General features: G+C 44.3%; 2 protein-coding genes across 5 annotated transcripts in view; both read left to right on the top strand.

The window, feature by feature from the left end:
• The first annotated feature begins 340 nt into the window (after positions 1–340).
• On the top strand, positions 341–11374 carry LOC141193311 (microtubule-associated serine/threonine-protein kinase 3-like). Its single transcript, XM_073662125.1, has 13 exons — positions 341–379; positions 2009–2108; positions 3709–3776; positions 6076–6104; positions 8396–8592; positions 8982–9120; positions 9210–9342; positions 9534–9699; positions 10141–10263; positions 10414–10526; positions 10616–10707; positions 11114–11187; positions 11355–11374. Exons 1-13 carry the CDS (start codon positions 341–343, stop codon positions 11372–11374), a joined length of 1293 nt encoding a protein of 430 aa, XP_073518226.1.
• Positions 11375–16375: 5001 nt separating this feature from the next.
• Positions 16376–23431, top strand: part of LOC141162585 (cilia- and flagella-associated protein 99-like) — an 83469-nt gene continuing 76413 nt past the window's right edge. For 2 of the 4 annotated variants that reach the window (XM_073648836.1, XM_073648862.1), the window contains exon 1: positions 16384–16471. Coding sequence is in view for 1 of the 4 variants with exons in the window: in XM_073648854.1 (XP_073504955.1) it covers positions 16460–16471 (12 nt within the window). In the remaining 3 variants the exon portion in view is untranslated. Of the gene's footprint in view, positions 16472–23431 lie in introns of all 4 variants that reach the window. The other 2 variants (XM_073648854.1, XM_073648846.1) reach the window with 2 other exon arrangements.

The following is a 23431-nucleotide window of genomic DNA, read 5'->3' as shown; positions in this document are numbered from 1 at the left end:
TCGCTATTCCATAGTGACTTGCGCGCACTTGCAGTTTCTCGCTATTCCATAGTGACTGATTGCACTTGTAGTTTCTCACAATTCCATAGTTACTGATCGCACTTGCAGTTTCTCGCTATTCCATAGTGACTGATTGCACTTGCAGTTTCTTGCTATGGCTGAATTACTTATGGACAATCTTCAGGTAGAAGCACTAAGGGAGATTCTTACCACCAATCGCCCTGACATTGAGCTTCTACCACCCGACGGCGTCCTTAGCTTCACTCACCGGCTGGTGCTGGAGCTAGTAAAGGGCTGCCTGACCAAATACCAAGAAGGTCATCTCACCTCAGAGTATTTGATGGATTTATCTCAGAACATCAAGACATTACTACAGCAGGTAAGTGGCGGAAGCTCCGTACAAAACTTCTCCATAATAATCCTGATCCCCATATTATACTAATGTCCCCATCCTGGTCCTATCTTATACTAATGTCCCCATACTGGACACATCTTATAGTAATGTCCCCATACTGGTCCCATCTAATACTAATGTCCTCATCCTGGTCCCATCTTATAGTAATGTCCCCATCCTGGTCCCATCATATAGTAATGTCACCATCCTGTTCCCCATCTTATAATAATGTCTCCATCCTGGTCTCATCTTATAATGTCACCATCTTATACTAATGTCCCCATCCTTGTCCCATCGTATAGTAATGTCCCCATCCTGTTCCTCATCTTATAGTAATGTCCCCATCCTGGTCTCCAACTTATAATAATGTCACCATCCTGTTCTCTATCTTATAGCAATGTCCCCACCCTTGTCCCCATCTTATAGTAATGTCACCAACCTGGTCCCATCTTATAATATTGTCCCCTTCCTGGTCCTATCTTAAAGTAATGTCACCATCCTGTTCCCATCTTATAGTAATGTCACCTTCCTATAGTAATGTCCCCATCCTGGTCCCTCTCTTATAGTAATGTCACCATCATGTTCCCGATCTTTTAATAATGTCCCCATTATGGTCCCATCTTATAGTAATGTCCCCATCTTATAGTGATATCATCATTCTGGTCTCCAACTTATAATAATGTCACTATCCTGTTCTCTATCTTATAGTAATGTCACCATCTTATAGTAATGTCCCCATCCTGGTCCCCATCTTATAGTAATGTCCCCATTCTGGTCCCATCTTATAGTAATGTCCCCATCCTGGTCCCATCTTATAGTAATGTCCCCATCCTGGTCCCATCTTATAATAATGTCCCCATTCTGGACCCATTTTATAGTAATGTCACCATCCTGTTTTCCATCTTATAGTAATGTCCCTATCCTGGCCCCATCTTGTAACAATGTCCCCCATTCTGCTGCTTTTTATATACACATAAAAAAATTCATCTCACCTGACCTCTTCCTCCTCCACAGCCGGGGCGCTTAGGAATGGCGTCATGTGCAGCCGTGCCGCAATGCCGACATCAGCTGCTGGCCTCTGATTGGCCGGTGGCTGCTATAGGTATTGTGGTGCAGAGAGCCGGTCTCTGGGCTGCAATACAGTTCAGATGAATGAGGGTCTGAGGGACCTGATAATAGATAATAATGGTGGGATAGAAGATTCTTCTTTCCTCCATATAAAGCACGACGAGTCCCCAGATATGTAGTCTTGTAACTGCAGAGAGAGGAGCAGATGTCACAGACAATGGCGGCCTCCATTGTCACCTTTCTCATCTCAGAATTTTCCTTTTTGTTTCCTTTCTTCTTTATAGGCTGAAAAAAGATCTCAATATGGAGATTTGGCTTTTATTAAAGAACTGGCCGAAAAAGTCCTGTGTGTACTGGAACGTCCGGCCCGCTCATCGGAACGCCCGGTAAGGAGCCATCATCTTCTCTATCACACGTCCTTGTTTTCTGATCTTCTCCAGATCACCGGTCAGATCTCAGAAGATCTGGTTTAGTCCGTCCTGATTTATGTATTTGGTGATTTAGAGGAAGGTTCCACATATTAATTACTTATATTATATCTATCAGGAAACACCAGAAGGCGACACCAAAGATGAGCAAAGTCTAATCCCGGAAATCCCTGACTCTGATATGAGTCAGCCGGAGATGAACAGCGATCTGATTACAGGTGAGCGATCACCCGACCTTCTACAAGGAATATCCAGATATTACAGAGGACGGGGATAATGTTAGATTTATATGAGATTACAGTAGTTATAGATGGTTACATATTATGTTCTTTCTGATGGAGTCGATCACTTTTCCCATCTTTTCCATCTGGCCCAGACTGACATAACAACTTCCGGCCAGGACTCGTCTGCAGAGATTACAACAAAGACAATTCTGACATCTTACATTTCCTGCCACGTCCCCATCTATTCCCAACCTCCACAAACTCCTCATCCTGCTGATACATCAATACTGAGCCGCTGCTGCCCTATGTGTCCCTATTACTGCAGCTGCTGTGCGGCACAATAACAGGGATCCTCTTACTGCCCCACATAGTAATGCCACCAATGTGACTCTTACAAAGTAAATTGCCCCCTTTTCTACCCTCTAAATGGTAAAATTGACCCCTAGAAAATATCATTGCCCTGATCAAGTGTCCTAGAAAAGTTTCCACATTTTGTCCCAGAAAGTGATAATGCCATAATGTGCACCTTTGACAGTCACAATACTCTGAGTGCCCCTATAATAATAATGCTCAAGTGCCCATTTAACATTTAAAGCGCATCGGTCAGTAGGATTGTGCTCAGTAAACTGCATACACTGTCAGGTAGACGACTGAGTAAATGATACCTTGGTTGATGAAATCTGTCCTGTGGTTCTTGTGTAATCTTTACTTTCAGTTTGGAGATAATGATATGCTCGTGTTTCGGGGCGGCCTGTGGGGGGCACTCTGTCTGGTGATCTGCTTTCATTTTTATCTGTATGCTCTTATGACAGCTCACTGTGCCTTCACTGACATGCCTCCTATTTTACATAATGCATCTAGTAGTGTAGGGCTAGGTAAAATAGCAGGCAGGTCAGTGAAGGCACAGTGAGCTGTCATAAGAGCATACAAATGAATATGAAAGCAGATCACCAGAGAGAGCGCCCCCTACAGTCCCACCCCGAAGCTTGAGCATATCATTATCTCCAAAATGAAAGTGAAGATTACACAAGAACCATATGATGTATTTCATCAACCAAGGTATCATATTAATAAGTGTAATGTCACCCACCTGACAGTGTATGTAGTTTACTGAGCCAATCCTGCTGACAGGTGCGCTTTAATAATGTCCCCTGAGTACCCCAATGTACAGCTCCCCTATACACAGTATGATGGACCCACAGCTTCCCCTATACTCAGTTTGATGGGCCCATAGCTACCTGATGCACAATATGATGGACCCACAGCTCCCCCTATACAAAGTATGATGAGCACATAGCTCCCCTATATATCGTATTGTGAGCCCACAGCTCCCCTATGCATAATATGATGTATGATGCTCCTGGTAGGACCCCCTGAGCGCGCCCCAGCCGCAACCTCTGCCACTCCCTACAGATAGCGATGCTACTGATGTCTATGGATGCGCCGTACACTCCCATATTAGAATCCCCATATAACGAATATTAATCCCATTCACAGACGTCTTGTCATTTCCCCGTTATATTGCTGTATTATCTATGTAGGATTAATATCGTCTAACACATTTTATTTTTTCATTGTTTTATCACTATTTTAGAAACAGCTGAGTTGGCGGATCCTGTCAGTGTAATCTGTGAGATCCCGGAGATCCAAGAATCTGCTGATGTAAGTATCATAGGGGGAGATGTCTGTGTATCACCGGATCATGGGGTGTGAATGATCCGTCCAGTATTATCCCCATATAACCCCAGGACGTCGCAATTCTAAGAGGAGATGACACCATTGCGTTACATAATAGCATTTATGTTATAGGGAATCTGTCACCAGGTTTTTGCTACTCATCTGAGAGCAGCATGATGGAGGGGCAGAGACCCTGATTCCAGTGATGTATCGATAACCTTACTGGAGGCAGCAGTTCTGATATAATCACTGTTTTCTCTGCTGCAGATCTGGCAGTGCTCTGAATGCTGAGCCCTGTATAACCCCGCCCACACCAGTGATTGGCACATTTCTGTGTATAACCCCACCCACACCAGTGATTGGCAGTTTTCTTTATATAACCCCACACAAGTGATTGGCAGATATCTGTGTATAACCCCGCCCACACCAGTGATTGGTAGCTTTCTGTGTACACTGTGCATGGGCAGAAAGCTGCTACTCAGAGGTGCTGGCGAGGTTGCACAGAACAATAGGACTAGATGACGTGAGACAGATAGTCCTCTAGTGATAATCTCCTGCTGAGAAAACACTGATTTTATTGAAGCAACCACAAGCTGCCCTTGTTCTCAAGATGGCGCGTGATTTGTGCAGTTACAATTGGTGCATCTATAAATGCAGGTTTACTCCTTCCTGATTTATGTGTTTGGTGATTTAGTGACATCTTCCACATATTAATTACATATATTATATCTATCAGGAAACAGCAGAAGGCGACACCAAAGATGAACAAAATCTTATCCCGGGAATCGCTGACCCTAATATGAGTCAGCCGGAGCTGAACAGCGATCTGATTACAGGTGAGCGATCACCCGACCTTCTACAAGGAATATCCAGATATTTCCAAACACATTAGACTTCTCACATTTCCTGCCACGTCCCCATCTATTCCCAACCTGCACAAACTCCTCATCCTGCTGATACCCCAATACTGAGCCGCTGCTGCCCTATGTGTCCCTATTACTGCAGCTGCTGTGCCGCACAAAAACAGGGATCCTCTTACTGCCCCACATAGTAATGCCACCAATGTGATTCTTACAAAGTAAATTGCCCCCTTTGTTCCCTCTAGATAGTAAAATTTCCCCCTAGAAAATATCATTGCCCTGTGCAAGTGTCCTAGAAAAGTTTCCACATTTTGCCCCTATAAAAGTGATAAAGTCCACATATGGATCTTTGTCGGTCACAATACTCTGAGTGCCCCGATAATAATAATGCTCAAGTGCCCATTTAATAATGTCCCCTGAGACCCCCATGTACAGCTATTCTATACACAGTATGATGGACCCATAGCTCCCCTATACACAGTATAATGCTCCCACAGCTCCACTATATACAGTATAATGCCCCCACAGCTCCCCTATATACAGTATGATGGGCCCACAGCTCACCTATACACAGTATAATGCCCCCATAGCTCCCCTATATACAGTATGATGGACCCACAGTGACACTTTACACAGTATGATGAACACACAGCTCCCCTATACAAAGTATGATGGGCTGAAAGCTACCTTATACACAGGATAATGGGCCCACAGCTACCCTATACGCAGTATGATGGACCCACAGCTCCCCCATATATAGTATGATTGACCCACAGTTCCTTTATACACAGTATGATGGGTCCACAGCTCCCCTATACACAGTATACACAATATGAATGGCCCACAGCTCCCCTATAGACAGTATGAATGACCCATAGCTCCGCTCTACACAGTATGATGGGCCCACAGCTCCCCAATACACAGTATGATGAGCCCACAGCTCCCGTATACACAGTTTGATGGGCCAAAAGCTCACTTATACACAGTATGATGGGCACACAGCTCTCCTATACACAGTATGATGGGCCCAAAGCTCCCGTATACACAGTATGATGAGCACACAGCTCCCCTATGCACAATATGATGGACCCACAGCTCCCCGTATACAAAGTATGATGAGCACAAAGCTCCCCTATATATCGTATTGTGAGCCCACAGCTCCCCTATGCATAATATGATGTATGATGCTCCTGGTAGGACCCTCTGAGCGCACCCCAGCCGCAACCTCTGCCACTCCCTACAGATAGTGATGCTACTGATGTCTATGGATGCGCCGTACACTCCCATATTAGAATCCCCATATAACGAATATTAATCCCATTCACAGACGTCTTGTCATTTCTCCGTTATATTGCTGTATTATCTATGTAGGATTAATATGATCTAATACATTTTATTTCTTCATTGTTTTATCACTATTTTAGAAACAGCTGAGTTGGCGGATCCTGACAGTGTAATCTGTGAGATCCCGGAGATCCAAGAATCTGCTGATGTAAGTATCATAGAGGGAGATGTCTGTGTATCACCGGATCATGGGGTGTGAATGATCCGTCCAGTATTATCCTCCATATAACCCCGGGAGGATCCCCCCTTATATTACATCCGTGTCTGCGGAGCGTCCGGCTTGTATCCTCCCTACATCGGATCAGTGCACATCCGCTGGGACATAATATAGGGGAGAAGTTTCTGTATCTGGAGCTTTTTTCCTGTATCTTCTGTATCTTAATATCATTCTTTCTTCTTTTCTAGAACTTGATGGAATCATTGATCCCGGCGAGAAAGCCGCATATCAGCGACTACGAAACATCCAAACTGATCAGCAGCGGATGTTATGGGTGAGATTTCTGTTGTATCATCCACATTTCTAAGGGTTCCCTATGACAATGCTGTGCTCTGCCATTCAGTGTTATCATAGGGACATGATGAGTCCACACCACTGTCCACATCTAATGATCACTATTCAGCTCAGCTATATACAGTTGAGCAATTATGCCTTGTAATGTGTGGGGGGAGCATAATAAACTTCTTACGGCCATTGGACGACTTTCAATTTAGACCAATTTTTATTTGGACTGAATCGTATCTACTGGTGAAATATAGCGAATCTGCCCGGGATGAATATCGGTAGATTCTCTCATCTGTAATGTGACCTGGGTGAGGGCAGAAGTGGCATTGTGCAGACCACCCATAGGTGATAATGTGACCTGGGTGAGGGCAGACGTGGCATTGTGCAGACCTCCCATAGGTGATAATGTGACCTGGGTGAGGACAGACGTGGCATTGTGCAGACCTCCCATAGGTGATAATGTGACCTGGGTGAGGACAGACGTGGCATTGTGCAGACCTCCCATAGGTGATAATGTGACCTGGGTGAGGGCAGACGTGGCATTGTGCAGACCACCCATAGGTGATAATATGACCTGGGCGAGGACAGACGTGGCATTGTGCAAACCTCACATAGGTGATAATATGACCTGGGTGAGGACAGACGTGGCATTGTGCAGACCTCCCATAGGTGATAATGTGACCTGAGTGAGGGCAAACTTGGCATTGTGCAGACCTCCCATAGGTGATAATGTGACCTGGGTGAGGGCAGACGTGGCATTGTGCAGACCTCCCATAGGTGATAATATGACCTGGGTGAGGGCAGACGTGGCATTGTGCAGACCTCCCATAGGTGATAATATGACCTGGGTGAGGACAGACGTGGCACTGTGCAGACCTCCCATAGGTGATAATGTGACCTGGGTGAGGGCAGACATGGCATTGTGCAGACCTCCCATAGGTGATAATGTGACCTGGGTGAGGGCAGACGTGGCATTGTGCAGACCTCACATAGGTGATAATGTGACCTAGGTGAGGGCAGACGTGGCATTTTGCACACCTCCCATAGGTGATAATGTGACCTGGGTGAGGGCAGACGTGGCATTGTGCAGACCTCCCATAGGTGATAATGTGACCTGGGTGAGGGCAGACGTGGCATTGTGCAGATCTCCCATAGGTGATAATGTGACCTGGGTGAGGGCAGACGTGGCATTGTGCAGACCTCCAATAGGTGATAATGTGACCTGGGTGAGGACAGACGTGGCATTGTGCAGACCTCCCATAGGTGATAATGTGACCTGGGTGAGGGCAGACGTGGCATTGTGCAGACCTCCCATAGGTGATAATGTGACCTAGGTGAGGGCAGATATGGCATTGTGCAGACCTCACATAGGTGATAATGTGACCTGGGTGAGGGTCTGACAGACGTGGCTTGTGCAGACCTCCCATAGGTGATCTATATAGTGCTATTTCATGTATTTCTAGATGTGGATTTCTAGTGACGGCCGGACTTCTAGTATTAAACATTAGTACAGAAGATCATATAATAACTAGTGTTGACCGAGTATGTTCTGTTCCGAGTATGCTCGGGCCGAGCTCCGAGTATTTACCGCTGCTCGGTGATATGGTTGAATCGCTCCCGTGTGCATGATTTCCAACTGTTTGACAGCTTTATTACATGTGAGGAATGTGTAAGAAATAGACATTCCTCACATGTATTAAAACTGTCAAACAGTTGTAAATCAAGCACACGGGAGCGATTCAACCATATCACCGAGCAGCTGTAAATACTCGGAGCTCGGCCCGAGCATACTCGGCGAAAGGGTTAACACAATATACTCGCTCAACACTAATAATAACTTCTATAGACGGACTGCTAATAATGATTCATTATAACCCATGGATTCTCCTTCTCTCCAGGGCCGTCTACTTAGTGCACCACAAAGACTCAAAACAGATCTTTGCCATGAAGAAAATGGCCAAGCGGAACCTGGATAAACCAGCGGCCTTTCTGGAGAGGGACATCCTGACATTCTCTGATTGTCCCTTTGTGGCCTCCATGCTCTGCTCCTTCCCTACGAGATCTCACCTGTGTATGGTCATGGAGTATGTAGGAGGTAGGACACGTACATTGTATTATACTCAGCTCATGTCTGCTGACATCTTATCATTAGGATTCTCCCCGTGGACGGTTACATCCCCACAGAGCATTTACTACAGGTTATCTATTACCAAGATGCCTGGAAAGTCATTGATGTGTGTGATCTCCTTGTATGTCCGCACTGAGCACGTCAGTATCTCCAGCTGTAGACGAGATGTGACATCACTTTATGTTATTAGTGACATGGACGACGTTTCACCATGACTTCAGACTAATATTATGTGCACTATACATGATATCTGTATATATTCTCTCCTGCCCCAATGTCTCCGCTCACTTCTCATCATACATCATGGCGATCTGCTGTATAAACCACTCACCGCTCATATTTCCTTTCTTCTACAGGTGGAGACTGTGGGACCCTCCTAAGCACCAGGGGTCCGTTATCTGTCCCCTTGGCCCGCTTGTACTTTGCAGAAGTGGTTGTTGCTGTAGAATACCTCCATAGCTATGGTGTGGTGCACAGAGACCTGAAGCCAGATAAGTAAGTGCCCCCTGTAGTATAATAAAGGGGTAAAGCTATCATCTATTATCACATGGTCTGTGAGTCTAAAACCATCTTCTCTTTCACAGCCTCCTGATTACATCTGCTGGACACATAAAAGTCACCGATTTTGGAGCTTCCAAACTTGGTCTCATGATACCAAAAACCAACGTCCACAAGGAATTAGCGGTGGACATCTACAGAGAGTTCCTGGACAGCGAGGTCAGCATCACTTACAGGAACTTAGCTTGTTCTTTACAAATCTCATTACACTATTGTCTCTTCTCTACATTCTTCATTTCTAGAGAACTTTTCCACTGATATTTTGTCTTTTGTCATTGTGTTTTTATGGCGAGAACTTTTCACAATAATCGTTTCATCGATTCTCATCTTGATCTTCTGTTCGTTTCCAGATCTGTGGCACCCCATATTACATCGCCCCAGAGGTCTTCCTGAACGAAGGCTACGGAAGACCTATTGACTGGTGGTCACTGGGGATCATCCTGCACGAATTCCTTGTGGGATCTGTACCATTTGATGAGAACTCACTAACTGAGCTTTATAGAACTGGCCAAGTTGGTAGGTAGAATAATCCAATCATTGCTTTCACTGGTTACATTGGTTTAGTTATTTCCTTTGCTTTATCTTACAGTTCAATGCAGAGTTTTTATTTTCTGTAATTTTCTATATAACAGGAGACATAATTTGGGATTGCTCCTCCTCCCGATGCTCAGGACCTCATCAATGAGCTGCTCAGAAGAAATCCGGCACATAGACTTGGGACAGGTAACAGATATAACAGCATTAATATTTCTTACTAAACCAAGGATATATCGCTCATGTCCATGAGGATCAGCACTTCTCTATCTGCTTGCCTATTTCTAATTCTCCATACTATGATTTTAAGTCTATTTCCTTCATGTTGGCTTGCTTATGTTATTAGTTCAGATTAAGATATACTGTTCAGATACGGAGCTGTCTCTGACAATGTCCGAATCACTTCTGTTTTTTTTTTTCCAGGAGGAGCATTTGAGATCAAGGGCCATCCGTTCCTGAGTGACTTAGATTTTGACAACCTTCTAAGTCAGAAGCCGGAGTACGTTCCTCAGCTTGTGTCAGATGAGGACACCAGCTTATTTATCAGTAAGTAGAAAGAGACGTCACCTAGACTAAGCGGCTGTTTGTCTCGTCTTCCATAAAATGTGACAATTGGTTCCCATTAATAATAGTGATTAATGGAGACTGTGTTATACTGACAACCCTTAATAACACTTCATTACCTATGTCTTGTAGATCACTCTGATATAAGCAATTATCTGGTCTCAGAGGATGAGAAGGACACAAGTGAGGACAATGAGAGCCTTGACTTCCAAAATTTTATATCATCTTCTGAAAGGCTTTCTAAAGTAAGTAGGTGATCAATAAATCCAGAATACGTAAAAAAAACCTCTAAAAGTAAAAAAGTATTTCATATCTTATTTTTGCTTGTATTTAGCTCCATACCTCCGCTACCAGGACAATGAATGATGAGGATCCCAAGTCCTCTCCCGAGTGTACCCAATCATCCAGTACAAACATCTCAGAAATGTAAGTAGATTAAGGGGTCATTACTGGGAGCTCCATGCTGATATATTACCACAACACCAAATATAGGACATAAATACGATAATATCAAAAGTAGCATCCACCGCCCCATGATTAGCGGTCATTGTACTTTTGGCTTCAGAAATCGCTGGTGATAGCAGTCCATAATTGTAGCTAGTCATGCATTTTCACTGCTGCCCACACTGTAGGAGAGATGTAGTATTACATGTCAGCCATTCTTGGTAGTTGTTTTCTGCTCTGATCCACAGAACATAGTTTTGAGCAGGAGACCTTCCCCACGATGACAGTCATATGTCCTATTAGTCCTTATAGTCGGTGTTCTTCTAGTGAGACAATCCCTTATATCCTGCGTTTACTTGTGATTTACACATTTTCTTCATCCAAACAGGCAGAAAGAATCTTTCCGTCAATCTGACAGAGACGACGCTATAATCAGCTTGCCATCCTCGTCCCCATTGTCAGGTATGTACATGTCTACAGCACAAAGAATGGAAATGTTGCCATCAAGACTCAAATATTTCCACATGGTTTTTCTGTAATAGGTCTACTATGTTATCCATGTTTCATGGATTCCAATGATATTGCCCATGGGTCCATATTGTATCTCAGTTTCCTTACATTTTGTACAGTTTTTTCATGGATTCTGTGAGATACGTTGGAGCATCCAGTGACCTACGTCATCATAATGAGACATCGTCTCCTATAGTAGTATATCGCTCATTAGGGATGCACCATATGGCGGCACACAGGGCGCTCGCGGCTTCATATTAGTGATACTTTTAATGCACCTCAGATAAGGTCGTGTGTGGTATATAGGACTTATTCTGCCCTATTATGTAATGCCAGATTACCAGGACTATAGGAGACATGACTAGAACAATTCTACTATGTATAGGAAAGATACAAAGCAGATCCCAGAAGAATATGTCGTTAATGAGGTTTTTTTTTACTTTCCGATCAGAATTTCCAGCTGAGGAGGAAAGAAAATCTGCATCAAATCTGAGTATAGAAGAACAAAAACCAGAAAATGGAGAGAAGGGGAAAAAGAGACGAGGTAAGTGTGAGAGTCATCTCCATGTTGTGTGATGTCGGTCAGTGAGAATAATTCATGTGGAGCAGATGTCATCTGTCAGTGATGGGATTGTCACATGTGTGATGGCTGACAATGATCCCTGACCTCTGTGTGATGAGATTCCTCTGCGTCCGGCACAGTGACCGCACAGTAGTATCATGTATTATGGAGTCCCATCACTTACATTATATTTACTTCTCTTCTCATAGGTTCCATCTTCCGCCGGATCTTATCATCCTGCCGGCGTGGATTATCCAGGGCTGCTCGTGCATTTGCATGTTGTCACTGTTGCCCTAAAACCATCTAAAAGACAGAAATCCTGAAGTCCAGCAGATCCACCATCACTGCTGGACCTGTATAGAAGGACCTTCACCATCTACCTGAGGCCGTCTGACTGTTACATCTCTACCCGGACATGTATCACCTCTGTCACCAGGCTCCGCGGTATTCATACTGCTCGCCTGTCTGGGCTTTTACTGATCACCCGGTATCTGACCCCGGCTGTGCTCCTGACTATGATTTCACCTATTGATTCTATTCCTGATTTTCTCCCTCCCTTATCCTTCTATCCTATTATCAATAAAAAAAATTATATATATTTTTACGGAGATTTTTTTGCATCCATCAAACTTTACTCTGCATTTTGTTAATTGACAAAAATAATATATTATCAAAACAGTTTTAAAAGAATATTTATGCCTATAATATATATATAGATAGATATATGTATACATCTATCTGGGACAGCTCAGCTATAGGATCCTACCCTGACCCGGGCACGAGAATGGGTAATAGAGGTAAATGGGGTGGCTCAGCAACCGGGTGCAGAGACTGTCTTTCCACGCATGGCGGTCAACCAAGATTTACTCTATAGGGTTGACAAGATCCGGGACAAGGTCGTTGAACATCTAGTAGTGCCACAGTCACACCCCCACACAAACAAACCTCTCCTGTCAATACCTCTAAGGGAAACCTATTGGGTTCACACTCTGTCCCTAGGTTCGCGACCCCTACGGCAGGTACCTCTGAGTCGGGATCTTCGGGTTCCACTTCCGGACACACTTTTATTCTGGGAGGGTTAATCTTACTCTCCCACAAGGTCCAAAACAGTGGCAAACTTCTTCCCAGCACAGTCCCGTAAGGAAGAGTCTTTACCACTCCAACCACATGTTTAACCTCTCCGCACTTGGCACAGATGGAGCTCCCCTGTTGTTCCGACAGGGTCTGCGGTGCCGATGGTCCATGCATACCTAGACAACCTGCGGTTAAACCTGCAGTCCATGGGTTCAACAGTCAGGGGGCAGTTAGCAGCCATATGTCCTGGCCCTTGGCATCACCAGCACCTAATAGCGGGGGCACCACCAGTCCTTGAGACCAATTTAGGAGAAACTGGTCTCCTGCCACCCTCACTCTGGGGTACCCCCACAGTGTGGGCTTGGTTCTTACTGTCCCCACCAGAGGGCCGTGACCCTTTCCCAGACTCCGGGGCTTGCAGGGGCCGGCGTGCCATTTGCATTGGGGCAGAGTCCCGTTCAAAAGTCCTGGGTGGCTGTATACCGCTCAATCAGGCTAACCACCTGGTCGAGATTACCTGGGTCCCCTTGCCCCACCCAATTCTGTATGGCTGCTGGCAGAGTTCGCACCAGCCGGTCCACCTCCACCCTCTCTACCATTTGGGCTGGGCTCAAGGTCTCAGGCTGGAGCCACTTTTTGACCAACTGTAACAAGTTATATGCCTGAGACCTAGCGGGTCGGGACTCCGCAAAGGACCACTGGTACACGCGTTGGGCTCACACATAAGTATTACCCCCCAGTTGGGCAAGGATTTCACCTTTCAGCTTCTCGTAGTCCTGGGCATCCTCCCAACTGAGGTCAAAGTAGGCCTTCTGAGCTTCGACCATCAGAAACGGAGCCACCACTTCAGCCCTCTGATGGACTGGCAGGCACTCCCGCTCCGCTGTGCATTCGAAAACTGTGAGGAAGGCTTCCATGTCGTCCTCAGGACCCATCTTCCTTAACGCTGCTCTTACTTTGTCCCAGGCCTCACGTCGGAGAGATATTCGGCGTTTGCGCCGTTTCTCGCAGGGCAGCAATCTATTGCAGAATTAGTTCATTAGTCTTTTGCTGCTGCTGGTACAGTAGCTGCTGCTGATTGTGCTGCTGATCCCGCTCCTGCTGTTGCCGCTGGGTGAGTACAAACTTCTTTAGTAGCTCCTCCATTTTGTCTGTTGGCCTAGGCTGCAAAGTGGCAGGCCTAATAATAGACATGCAGCTGGTGTTGGGGTATGCCTCAGCTCACACTGCCCACATTCTCCACCATAATGTAGTGCAGCGGTGTGTATACATATATGATTGCAGTGTAGGATAAAAGTAAGTTTGGACTTGGTCAAACTAGTTGTCCAAGGCAGATTTGGTAAAACCCGGCATGGGCTTTTATTCTTGGAGTGGACTGCAGGAATGGCAGTGGGGCAGTCCACTTCCTCCAGCCCGGGTCTTATAGGTGGCTCATGGCCACAGATTCCTGTTTAAAACCTGCAGCAAAGGTTTGGGTATGTCAGTTTCTGGTTTGCAAGCAGTGCTCTGCTCTGTACAGGCTTGTGTGAGGCTGAACACAGGTCTGTGAAGGCTCCACATCTGATGCACCCTGAGTGACATGGCGCGGCCGTCTCCCACGGCAACAGGGTCTTATGAACTGTGTGGACATCCCGGCTGCGATCCGGAGGACAGCTTTTGTTTTGAACTGTGAGTTTTGATGAATAAAGCTGTTTAAGGACATGTAATTCTATAGGCAGACGTGTCAAATTTTAGCAATGGGCTTCTGTAAGGTTATGCCGCCGAAGGATTTTTAACCCCTCTACTACCCATTACCAATCTTCTAAATGTGCCGTTGGACACTGGCGCTCTGGCAAGTGATGCAGAAACTTTCCTGTAGTGCGGCTGCAGTGGGCTCAAAAGGCGGCGGGCCCACTGAAAGCACCTATAAGGGCCAGCTTGGTCCTCCTGACGCCCAGTCATAGGAGATTGTTATTAGCATTATATACTAAAGTATTGCATTATGCATTGCAAGTGATCAAAAACTGCAGGATCAAGTCCCCTAGGGAAACTACGTAAAAAAAAACTAGAAAGGAATTTAAAAAAATAACTAAAACAAAAACTCTTTAAATTATCATTCCCTTCCTCGCGCTCTCAAAACTAAAAGAAAAAATTAACATTTTTGGTTTCTCTGCAACTGTGAAAGTCCGACATCGCAAAATATGAAATGATTTAACCCCTACAACAAAAGCCGTAAAGAAAAAAAAAGTCAAGATTAGTGTTTTCTAGTCACCGCACCTTCCCCAAAAAATACAATAAAAAGCTATCAAAACATAGTATGTGCTCCAAAAACGGTACCAATAAAAACATCAGCTCGCCACGGCAAAATAAAAAAAGAACCCTTCACACGGAAAAGTGAAAAAATGGCGGCACAAGTTAGTTATTTTTTTTACGAAGTTCCTAATATTTTTAAACCATTAAAATATATATTTTTAGGATCTATATCTATCTATATATATATATATATATATATATGTATATATGTATACATATAATATATAGATATATATTTATGTATATAAACAACTTTGGTATTACCATAATCATACTGATTGGGAAAATCATATTTCCAGGTAATTTATACCGCATGATGAACGTTGTCATAACAAAACCCAAAAAACAATGGTGGACTGGTGTTTTTTTTTCACCTCACTTGGATTTTTTTTCATGTTTTTCAGTACATCATATAGTAATATGAGTAAAACTACAACTAGTCCTGCAAAAAAAACAAACCCTCAAATGGCTACTTTGATGGAAAAGTTCTGTTTCTTGGGATAAGGGGAGGTAAAAATGAAGGCCCAAATGAAAAAGCGTTAAAGGGGTTGTCCAGGTCTTGGGGTTCAGGTCTATAGTCACTCTATATGACTGCAGACTTGTGAATCCTCCGCGTACAGTGCACGCTGTCAGGATTTGTCGGTGCTGGGAGCGGGCTGGCACGTGAGTGCAAGTAAGTGATTTGCATACATGTGGTCACGTGCCGACTAGTCGTGCACAGCCTCGCTCAATACAAGGCCGGGCACGTCTAGTCGAAATGTGGACGGTGAGTACCATCTGCTCCCAGCGAATCGTGACAGCGCACACTGTGCGAGCTGTGAGGGTTCACAAGTCTGCAGTCACACAGAGTGACTACAAACCAGAGCCCCACGTCTGGACAACCCCTTTAAGAGTGGGCGGTCTCAAAATGGCCAATTACAGGGCAATTGATGTTACACATTAATATAATATCACATTTTTAATTCAATATACAAACTACATCTTCCTATTTTAAAACCAACTTTATTAACACCTAATTCAGGAAAAAAACAAACAACAGGACAGAACCACGTGTTCCTACTTTCACCAATCACCGTCCTCTATATTTTCCGGTTGCTAGGGCGGCGATCAAACATAAGGATAGTAACCAGGCCGAGTTGCACTCTGGGAATAGTAGTTTTTCTCTTAGCAGAGAACCATTTTAGAACTGCTGCGCTGTTAACATTAGGACTACAATACCCAGCAGTCATCGCGCTGCATTAGAAACCGCTGTTGAAACTACTATTGGACTGTTCTGAGCTCCTAAAGAAGCAGGGAATGTGTCAGAAGGTAAGTGACTGCTTTACTGAAGACTAGGCTGCATTCTCCACATCATCCACGGGCATCAGATGCAGGGCTCACCACAGTGGGGTCTACTTCTGGGAAAGCTGGGTGACAAACAGTATCACTCTTCCTTATTGCACTTGTCACTCAGCTTTCCTATTATTCCTACATCTGCATAAGAAGCAAATTAAGAATGTGTTGATTTGCATAGAAAAAAACCCTCTTAAACTTGATGAGGCTGGTGTATTTACTTTGGGAAAAAATCCAGCTCACAATGGCTGTGTAGTCCTCTTTGGAAAGTTCTGCCCCATTCATATCCATATAGTCATATCCAGTTCTTAGCCTTTATCATACCATGAAGATTATACAGGCCATTCAGAAATGGGATTTTTCAAAGTAAATACACCAGTCTCATCAGGTCTAAGATCTTTTTAATAAATTATGCAGATCACCTTCCAAAAGGATCATTTTTGGCAGGATAATGTCACTTATTTCCATAGCAGAGCAAAAAATAAAAAAATCCAATTTTATGAGCGGGTCTGCTAAAAAAATGGCGGAAAAAGCGCTAAGAAAACAATCAAAACACTGATCCTCTTAATTTGTGCGGGAAAAATGACGTTCTGTCCGTATGTCCGGGCTTCCAAAAGGCGCCAAAGCGTTTAAAGAAGTGACGTCCGGCGGCTCCACGCCGATCCTCAGATTCTTCAGGTGTTTTCTGCCGAGAAGTCACTCGATATTTCACAGATGAAGTCAATGGGAAGGATAAGATGGCGCCCGGGCGTCTTATTGAACATTCTGTCAGCGTTTTGGCTTCATTGTCTTCATCGTTTTGTAGAATTTTAAAAAACGTCTGGAAAATATCAGTAAAGAGAAGCTTCAATTTTTTTTTATTTTTTTTTAAATAACGACAGCGAAAATAAAACCCTGAAAAAGTGCTGAGGAAATGACTAAAAAACTCCAAAGAAAGGGGACAATTCCTGGAGCATCTTCTGCTTGAAAAAGGACCTGCAGAAAAAGACGCGGTGTGAATGTACCCTTAGGGTATGTGCACACGGTGCGTTTTTTATGCAGTAAATCCGTGCGGAATTGGCCCCAAAAACGCATTGGAAACCTTATCCCAGCATTTTCTATGAGATTTTGCAAGATCTGTACACATGATCAGGATTTTTCCTAACAGAATTTCATGTTCGGAAGCAGCATGTCCTTTCTTTGGGCGTTTTTGCTTGTCTTTTTCCTATACAATGCATTGGAAAAAACGCATGGCAAATCCGCAGGCAAAAACGCAAAAAACGCATTAAAAAAATGCTGCAGAAATTTCTGCAAAGCAAATCCTGATTGTGTGCACATACCCTAAGGCTATGAGCTTTTGATGAGTTTTGTATGTTGCACTATTAGTGCTCCATTTCTGCACCTAGTATTTAGGTTACTTGTGTTTTTTTAGGGTGCAGACAGATGGCCGTATAACATGGACGAGGATTACATCGCAATGCTCGGACTGGCCGGCGGCTCTTCTGACCCGAGCGTGACAGCGTCATGTATTTCTATGCAGCTGTCACTCTCCGGTCAGTGATGCAAAAATATACAGCGTCAAAAACGCACCAAAAGCTCAGCGTGGGAACATAGCCTGAGGCTATGTTCACACATTGCATTTTTGCTTTTTTTTTTTGCTGCTTTTTTTTATGCAAATGTTCAGCTGCATTTTACAGTACCAGCAAAAGCTATGAGATTTCAGAAATCTCCAGCACACCACACACATTGTTTTTTTTTTTTTTTTTTTCTGACTGACTTGGAAAACTGCTGCGTTTTTGCAAAATGCAGCATGTCACTTCTTTCAGCATTTTTTCACCCATAGGAAGCAATAAATAAGTGCAAAATGCAGAAAAAAACGCAGGTATCAGGTTTTGCTGTGTTTTCGGTGCAGAAAACCTAAGGAAGTTGCATCATCTTTTTTTAGGGGGAACAAGGGACAAAAAAAAAAAAGTGCAGCAAAACCTGCTTTTTGTAAGCAGCTTCTTTCCTGCCAAGAGAGCAGGTTTTGCCTGCAGAAAAAACCTGCAGTAAAAATGCAACGTGTGAACATAGCCTTACTGGTACAAAATGTTGCAGTGCAGAAATAGACAAATTTCCTAAGCAGTAGAGTGGAAAATGTAGGATATGAGGACATGTTCCGTTCCGTCGCGTGAACTGATGCAGTCAGAAGGGGAGGAGCCCACTAATTCTTATGGGGGCCGCCTGGGTTCCATTAAAGGGGTTGTTATCACCTATGCACAGGATAGCATGCTGATCGCTGGGGTCTGACCTCTCGGACCCGCACTGATCGGCAGAAGAGGGATCTTTATGTCCCCGTTAGAATGGAGCATCAATGCCCATGTGCGACCGCCGCTCCATTTATTCCATATGGGGCTGCCAAGCCTTGTGTTCGGCTTTTTCGGCAGCCCCATAGAGCATGAGCGAAGCATCCAACTTGCTGCTCCATTTTGTAATAAAATTCCCCCCATCTAGGATAAATCTTCCCTGTTCTGCTGAATATTGCCGGTCCCAGCAGTCACATCCCCCTAAACAATCAGCAAGTTATCATCTATCCCATGGAAAGGTATTACTTGTTTTTGATGGGTCGTTCCCTTTAAATGTCAGGTTTTTTTTGGAACAGAAGAAAAAAAATTCTGCATGTTGTGCTTTTATTCCTTTCTAAAAAAACGGACACTAAGGCTATGTTCACACTTGGCGTTTTTTCAGCGTTTTTTTTCTGCAGCAAAACTTGATCTCTTGGCAGGAAAGAAGCTGCGTCAAAATCACAGGTTTTGGTGCGTTTTTCTGGATCCCTTCCACCACAGAAGCATGAACACAGGTCACCAATGCAAGACATATGTGAAACCATATTAACCAGAATTACAAATGTAACAGTGGGGGGAGGTGTATTGGTCAGTATGGCCACAAGCCCACTATCAGTATTTGGTCAGTATTCGTTCAGTATTTTTTCTCAGGAGTGGGTGATAAATGCAGAATTGGTGACTTGTTTCTATTATACCTTTTCTCTGATTGTTCCTCACCTGGTTTTGGCTCCCACTCCTGAGAAAAAATATTGACCAAATACTGATAGTGGGACCATGGCCAACTAGTTTACCTAAGACACTGGCAGTGCATTGAGTTTGTAGGACACCATTTACTTTCACACTATGGTCTGCCATTGGGTTGCTCAGGCATTGCTCAATTTCACACCTCCCTGGGCCACAGGTATTGTTCAATCTCACACCTTGCTCAGCCATTGTTTACACTATACACATCTCTAATTTAATTACACTGTACTAATCCAAACTGCCATCTCACGTGACAAAGACAAGATGGTAAAATGACAAAAATAAATGAGTTTCACATACTGCTCTCCTTTTTTTTTTTTTTTTTTTATACTAAAAAGGCACCAAAACCTGATAGCTATGTTCACTCTAGGCATTTTTTTCACCACTTATTACTTTCAATGGGTAAAAAGCTCTGAAAAAAATGCAGAAAAAAACGCTTAAAGACGTGACATGTTCTATTCTGCAAAATAACATGCAAAGCACAAAATACTGATCAAACAAAAACCAATGTCTGTGCAGGAGATTTCTGAAATCTCATCGACTTTGCTGGTACTGTAAAACGCAGCAGAAAATTTGCATTAAAAAAAAGCAGCAAAAAAAATGTTGAAAAAACACCTAGTGTGAACATAGCCTTAGTGGTCTGTTTCATTGGTACAGTAGTCATTTGCATCATTGCCAGTTGTCTACAAATTCCTGCACAGTCTGGAAAACTTCCCGATCACTGAGGGTCCGACCGCTCGGACCTCCACAGGTCCCGGGAACAAGGGCTCTTCACCCGATTGAAAAGAGCGGTGGTCGATCATGCGCTCTGTTGCTCAATTAATTCTTAATGGGAACGTCAGAGATAGCTGAGCACAGGAAGATTAGAGCGCTGATCGACCCACTCACAAGGGGCTCTCGCCATAGGTGGGAGTCCTAGTGGTCAGAGCCCCAGGGATCTGGACATTATTCACTATACCACGGTTAGGTGACGACTTCCAAACTTGGGAATACACCCTTAAAGAGGACGAGGTCAAAAGTGGGCAGTTTATTCCTGAGCATTTTTTTTTAATCTGCCATACTGTTACAGAGATATGGGCCTTTTTATTTAGTGCTCATTTTTATGGTCTTTTACTAAGGGGGTGTGGCCAACAGGCTAATTATGCAGAGCAAACTGAAGACACGCCCCCGAAGATCCTGTGAGCCGCGCCTCCTTGTAAATGCCATAAAAATTAGCATTAAATAAAAAGGGCCATATCTCTGGAACCGTATGACGGAATAAAAAATAATAATAATCAGGGGAGTAGAGGGAATAAAATTAGATCAAAAACTGGTCCCATTTCACCTGGTAACAAGTCCGTTAAGGCTGGGGCGACATTGAGATCGTGGTGCCACGCTGCGATATTACACCTAATGATTCCCTACGGTGTTACATTGTGACCAGTGACGTACCACAACATAAAGTCCAAAATGTTTCCAAAAGTGTTTGATCTTCAGTTTCTGGTCGCATGCGACTCACCATATACTAAACCCTTTACCGACATATGACGTACAGTTACGGTTATGTCATATGCCGCCTACCTTACTTTGACGCGGGCTCGCAAGCTGAGCCTGCATCTTTCCCGGCAAATGATGTCTGAATTATTCAGCCATCATCTGCCGCTAACAGCCGCGGATAGTTAATAAAAATATGCAAAAAATAAATAAATAAATAAAAAAATATATATAAGTTCAAATCCCTCTCACCCTATTAAAAAAACCCACATATTTGGTATCGATGCCTTTCGTAAAAGCCCGATCTATTGAAATATAAAATAAATTAACCCAATCGGTGAACGGTGGAATGAGAAATTGAATCGAAACGCCAGAATTACTTTTTTTTGACAACATTGCAATAAAATGCAATTGAAACATCGTATCTACCCCAAAATGGTAACAGTAAAAGCGTCAGCTCAGGGTGCAAAAAAATAAGCCCTCACACTGCCCCAGATCCCGCAAAAAATTACAAAATTACGGGTTTTGGACAAAGGCTTAACCAAAAAAAAAACTATACGTGTTTAGTATCTGACCTGGAGAATCAGATTGCAAGGTCAATTTTACATGTAGTGAAAATGGTGAATAAAAATTAAAAAAAAAGATTTTTTTTTTACTATTTCGCCGCACTGGAATTTTTTCCCACTTTCCAGGACTCACACAATAAAATGATGATTTCATTCAAAAGTACAACTCGTCCCACAACAAAAAAAACAAGCCCTAGTGCGGCATTGTGGAAGACGGGGAGGAAAAAAGAAAGCGCAAAAAGAGATGGGGGGCACCGAAATATCAGTGCCTTCTGTAGAGAACTCCTTACACGCTGGGAAGACGATACCCTGGCAGCTTAGAGCGGGACAGACAGCGTGTGGGCAGCATGTGGGCACAATGCCAGCAAGGGAGAGATCAGATGTCACGCTGGTTGTCTGATACAATAGAAAGACACAAAACCAAACAGAGACCCCACAATACCGGTATAAGCGGGGTCAGGAACGCAACGGGAAGTCAGCGGAAGAGGAATCATTAGATTGTGTGCACATCTATCGGGGTAAGAATTGCTAATGCAACTATATATATATCTCACTAAATTAGAATATCATCAAAAAGTAAATTTATTTCAGTTCTTCAATACAAAAAGTGAAACTCCTATATTATATAGAGTCATTACACACAGAGGGATCTATTATATAGAGCCATTACACACAGAGGGATCTATTATATAGAGTCATTACACACAGAGGGATCTATTATATAGAGTCATTACACACAGAGGGATCTATTATATAGTCATTACACACAGAGGGATCTATTATATAGAGTCATTACACACAGAGTGATCTATTATATAGAGTCATTACACACAGAGGGATCTATTATATAGAGTCATTACACACAGAGGGATCTATTATATAGAGTCATTACACACAGAGTGATCTATTATATAGAGTCATTACACACAGAGGGATCTATTATATAGAGTCATTACACACAGAGGGATCTATTATATAGAGTCATTGTAGTGCCGGCGTCCCTGCCCTCTGCTAGGCAGGGACGCTGTTCCCCTCACCGCTCTGCTCCGTGCCCGGCGTCCCTCTCCCGCTCTGCTGGCAGCGCGCGCTCCTTCCCGGCCACTGTGCTTAGGGCGCGCGCGCGCGCCCTCCCTCCCTCTTAAAGGGGCCGCGCGCGCCGTCCTAAGGAGTCCCCGGCCAATGGCCGGAGGACTTTACCATATATAAGGCACCTCCTCCAAAATGGAGGTGCCCGAGCAATGTTGTTGCACCGTTCTACTCTGCTTCAGCCCTCAGGTCCCGTTGCCAGTTACCTGCCAGTTACCTGCCAGATTCCTGCCAGCTTGCTGTCCTAATCCTGCCTGATTTCCTATTACCTGCCTGCCTGCCTGAGGTCCGACGGTCTGTCTTACAACTCCGGTCAGTCTGTCTAAGGACCAACTTGCCCGCTCACCTGGGAGCGCACATCAGCTACCTGCCTGCTTGCCCGAGGTCCGACGGTCTGCCTTACAACTCCGGTCAGTCTGTCTATGGACCAGCTTACCCGCTCACCTGGGAGCGCTTCTCCGCTACCTGCCTGCTTGCCTGCCCGGAGGCTCCGCTGTCACGTGCTGTGACCACCAGCTATTCCAGACTCTTGCCCGCTCTCCTGGGAGCGCTTCTCCGCTACCTGCCTGCTTGCCTGCCCGGGGGCTCCGCTGTCACGTGCTGGGACCACCAGCTATTCTAGAGACTCTTGCCCGCTCACCTGGGAGCGCTTTTCCGCTACCTGCCTGCTTGCCTTCCTGGAGGCTCCGCCGTCACGTGCTGTGACCACCTGCTATTCCAGAGACTCTCGCTTGCTCACCTGGGAGCACACATCCTCCATCTGC

Source organism: Phyllobates terribilis, unplaced genomic scaffold (assembly GCF_046119375.1).
Source record: "Phyllobates terribilis strain yellow unplaced genomic scaffold, ASM4611937v1 Scaffold_1__5_contigs__length_1240528914, whole genome shotgun sequence".
NCBI lineage: Eukaryota > Metazoa > Chordata > Amphibia > Anura > Dendrobatidae > Phyllobates > Phyllobates terribilis.
The sequence above is the reverse complement of the archived record's forward strand: the minus strand, read 5'-3'. Positions and strand labels throughout refer to the sequence as shown.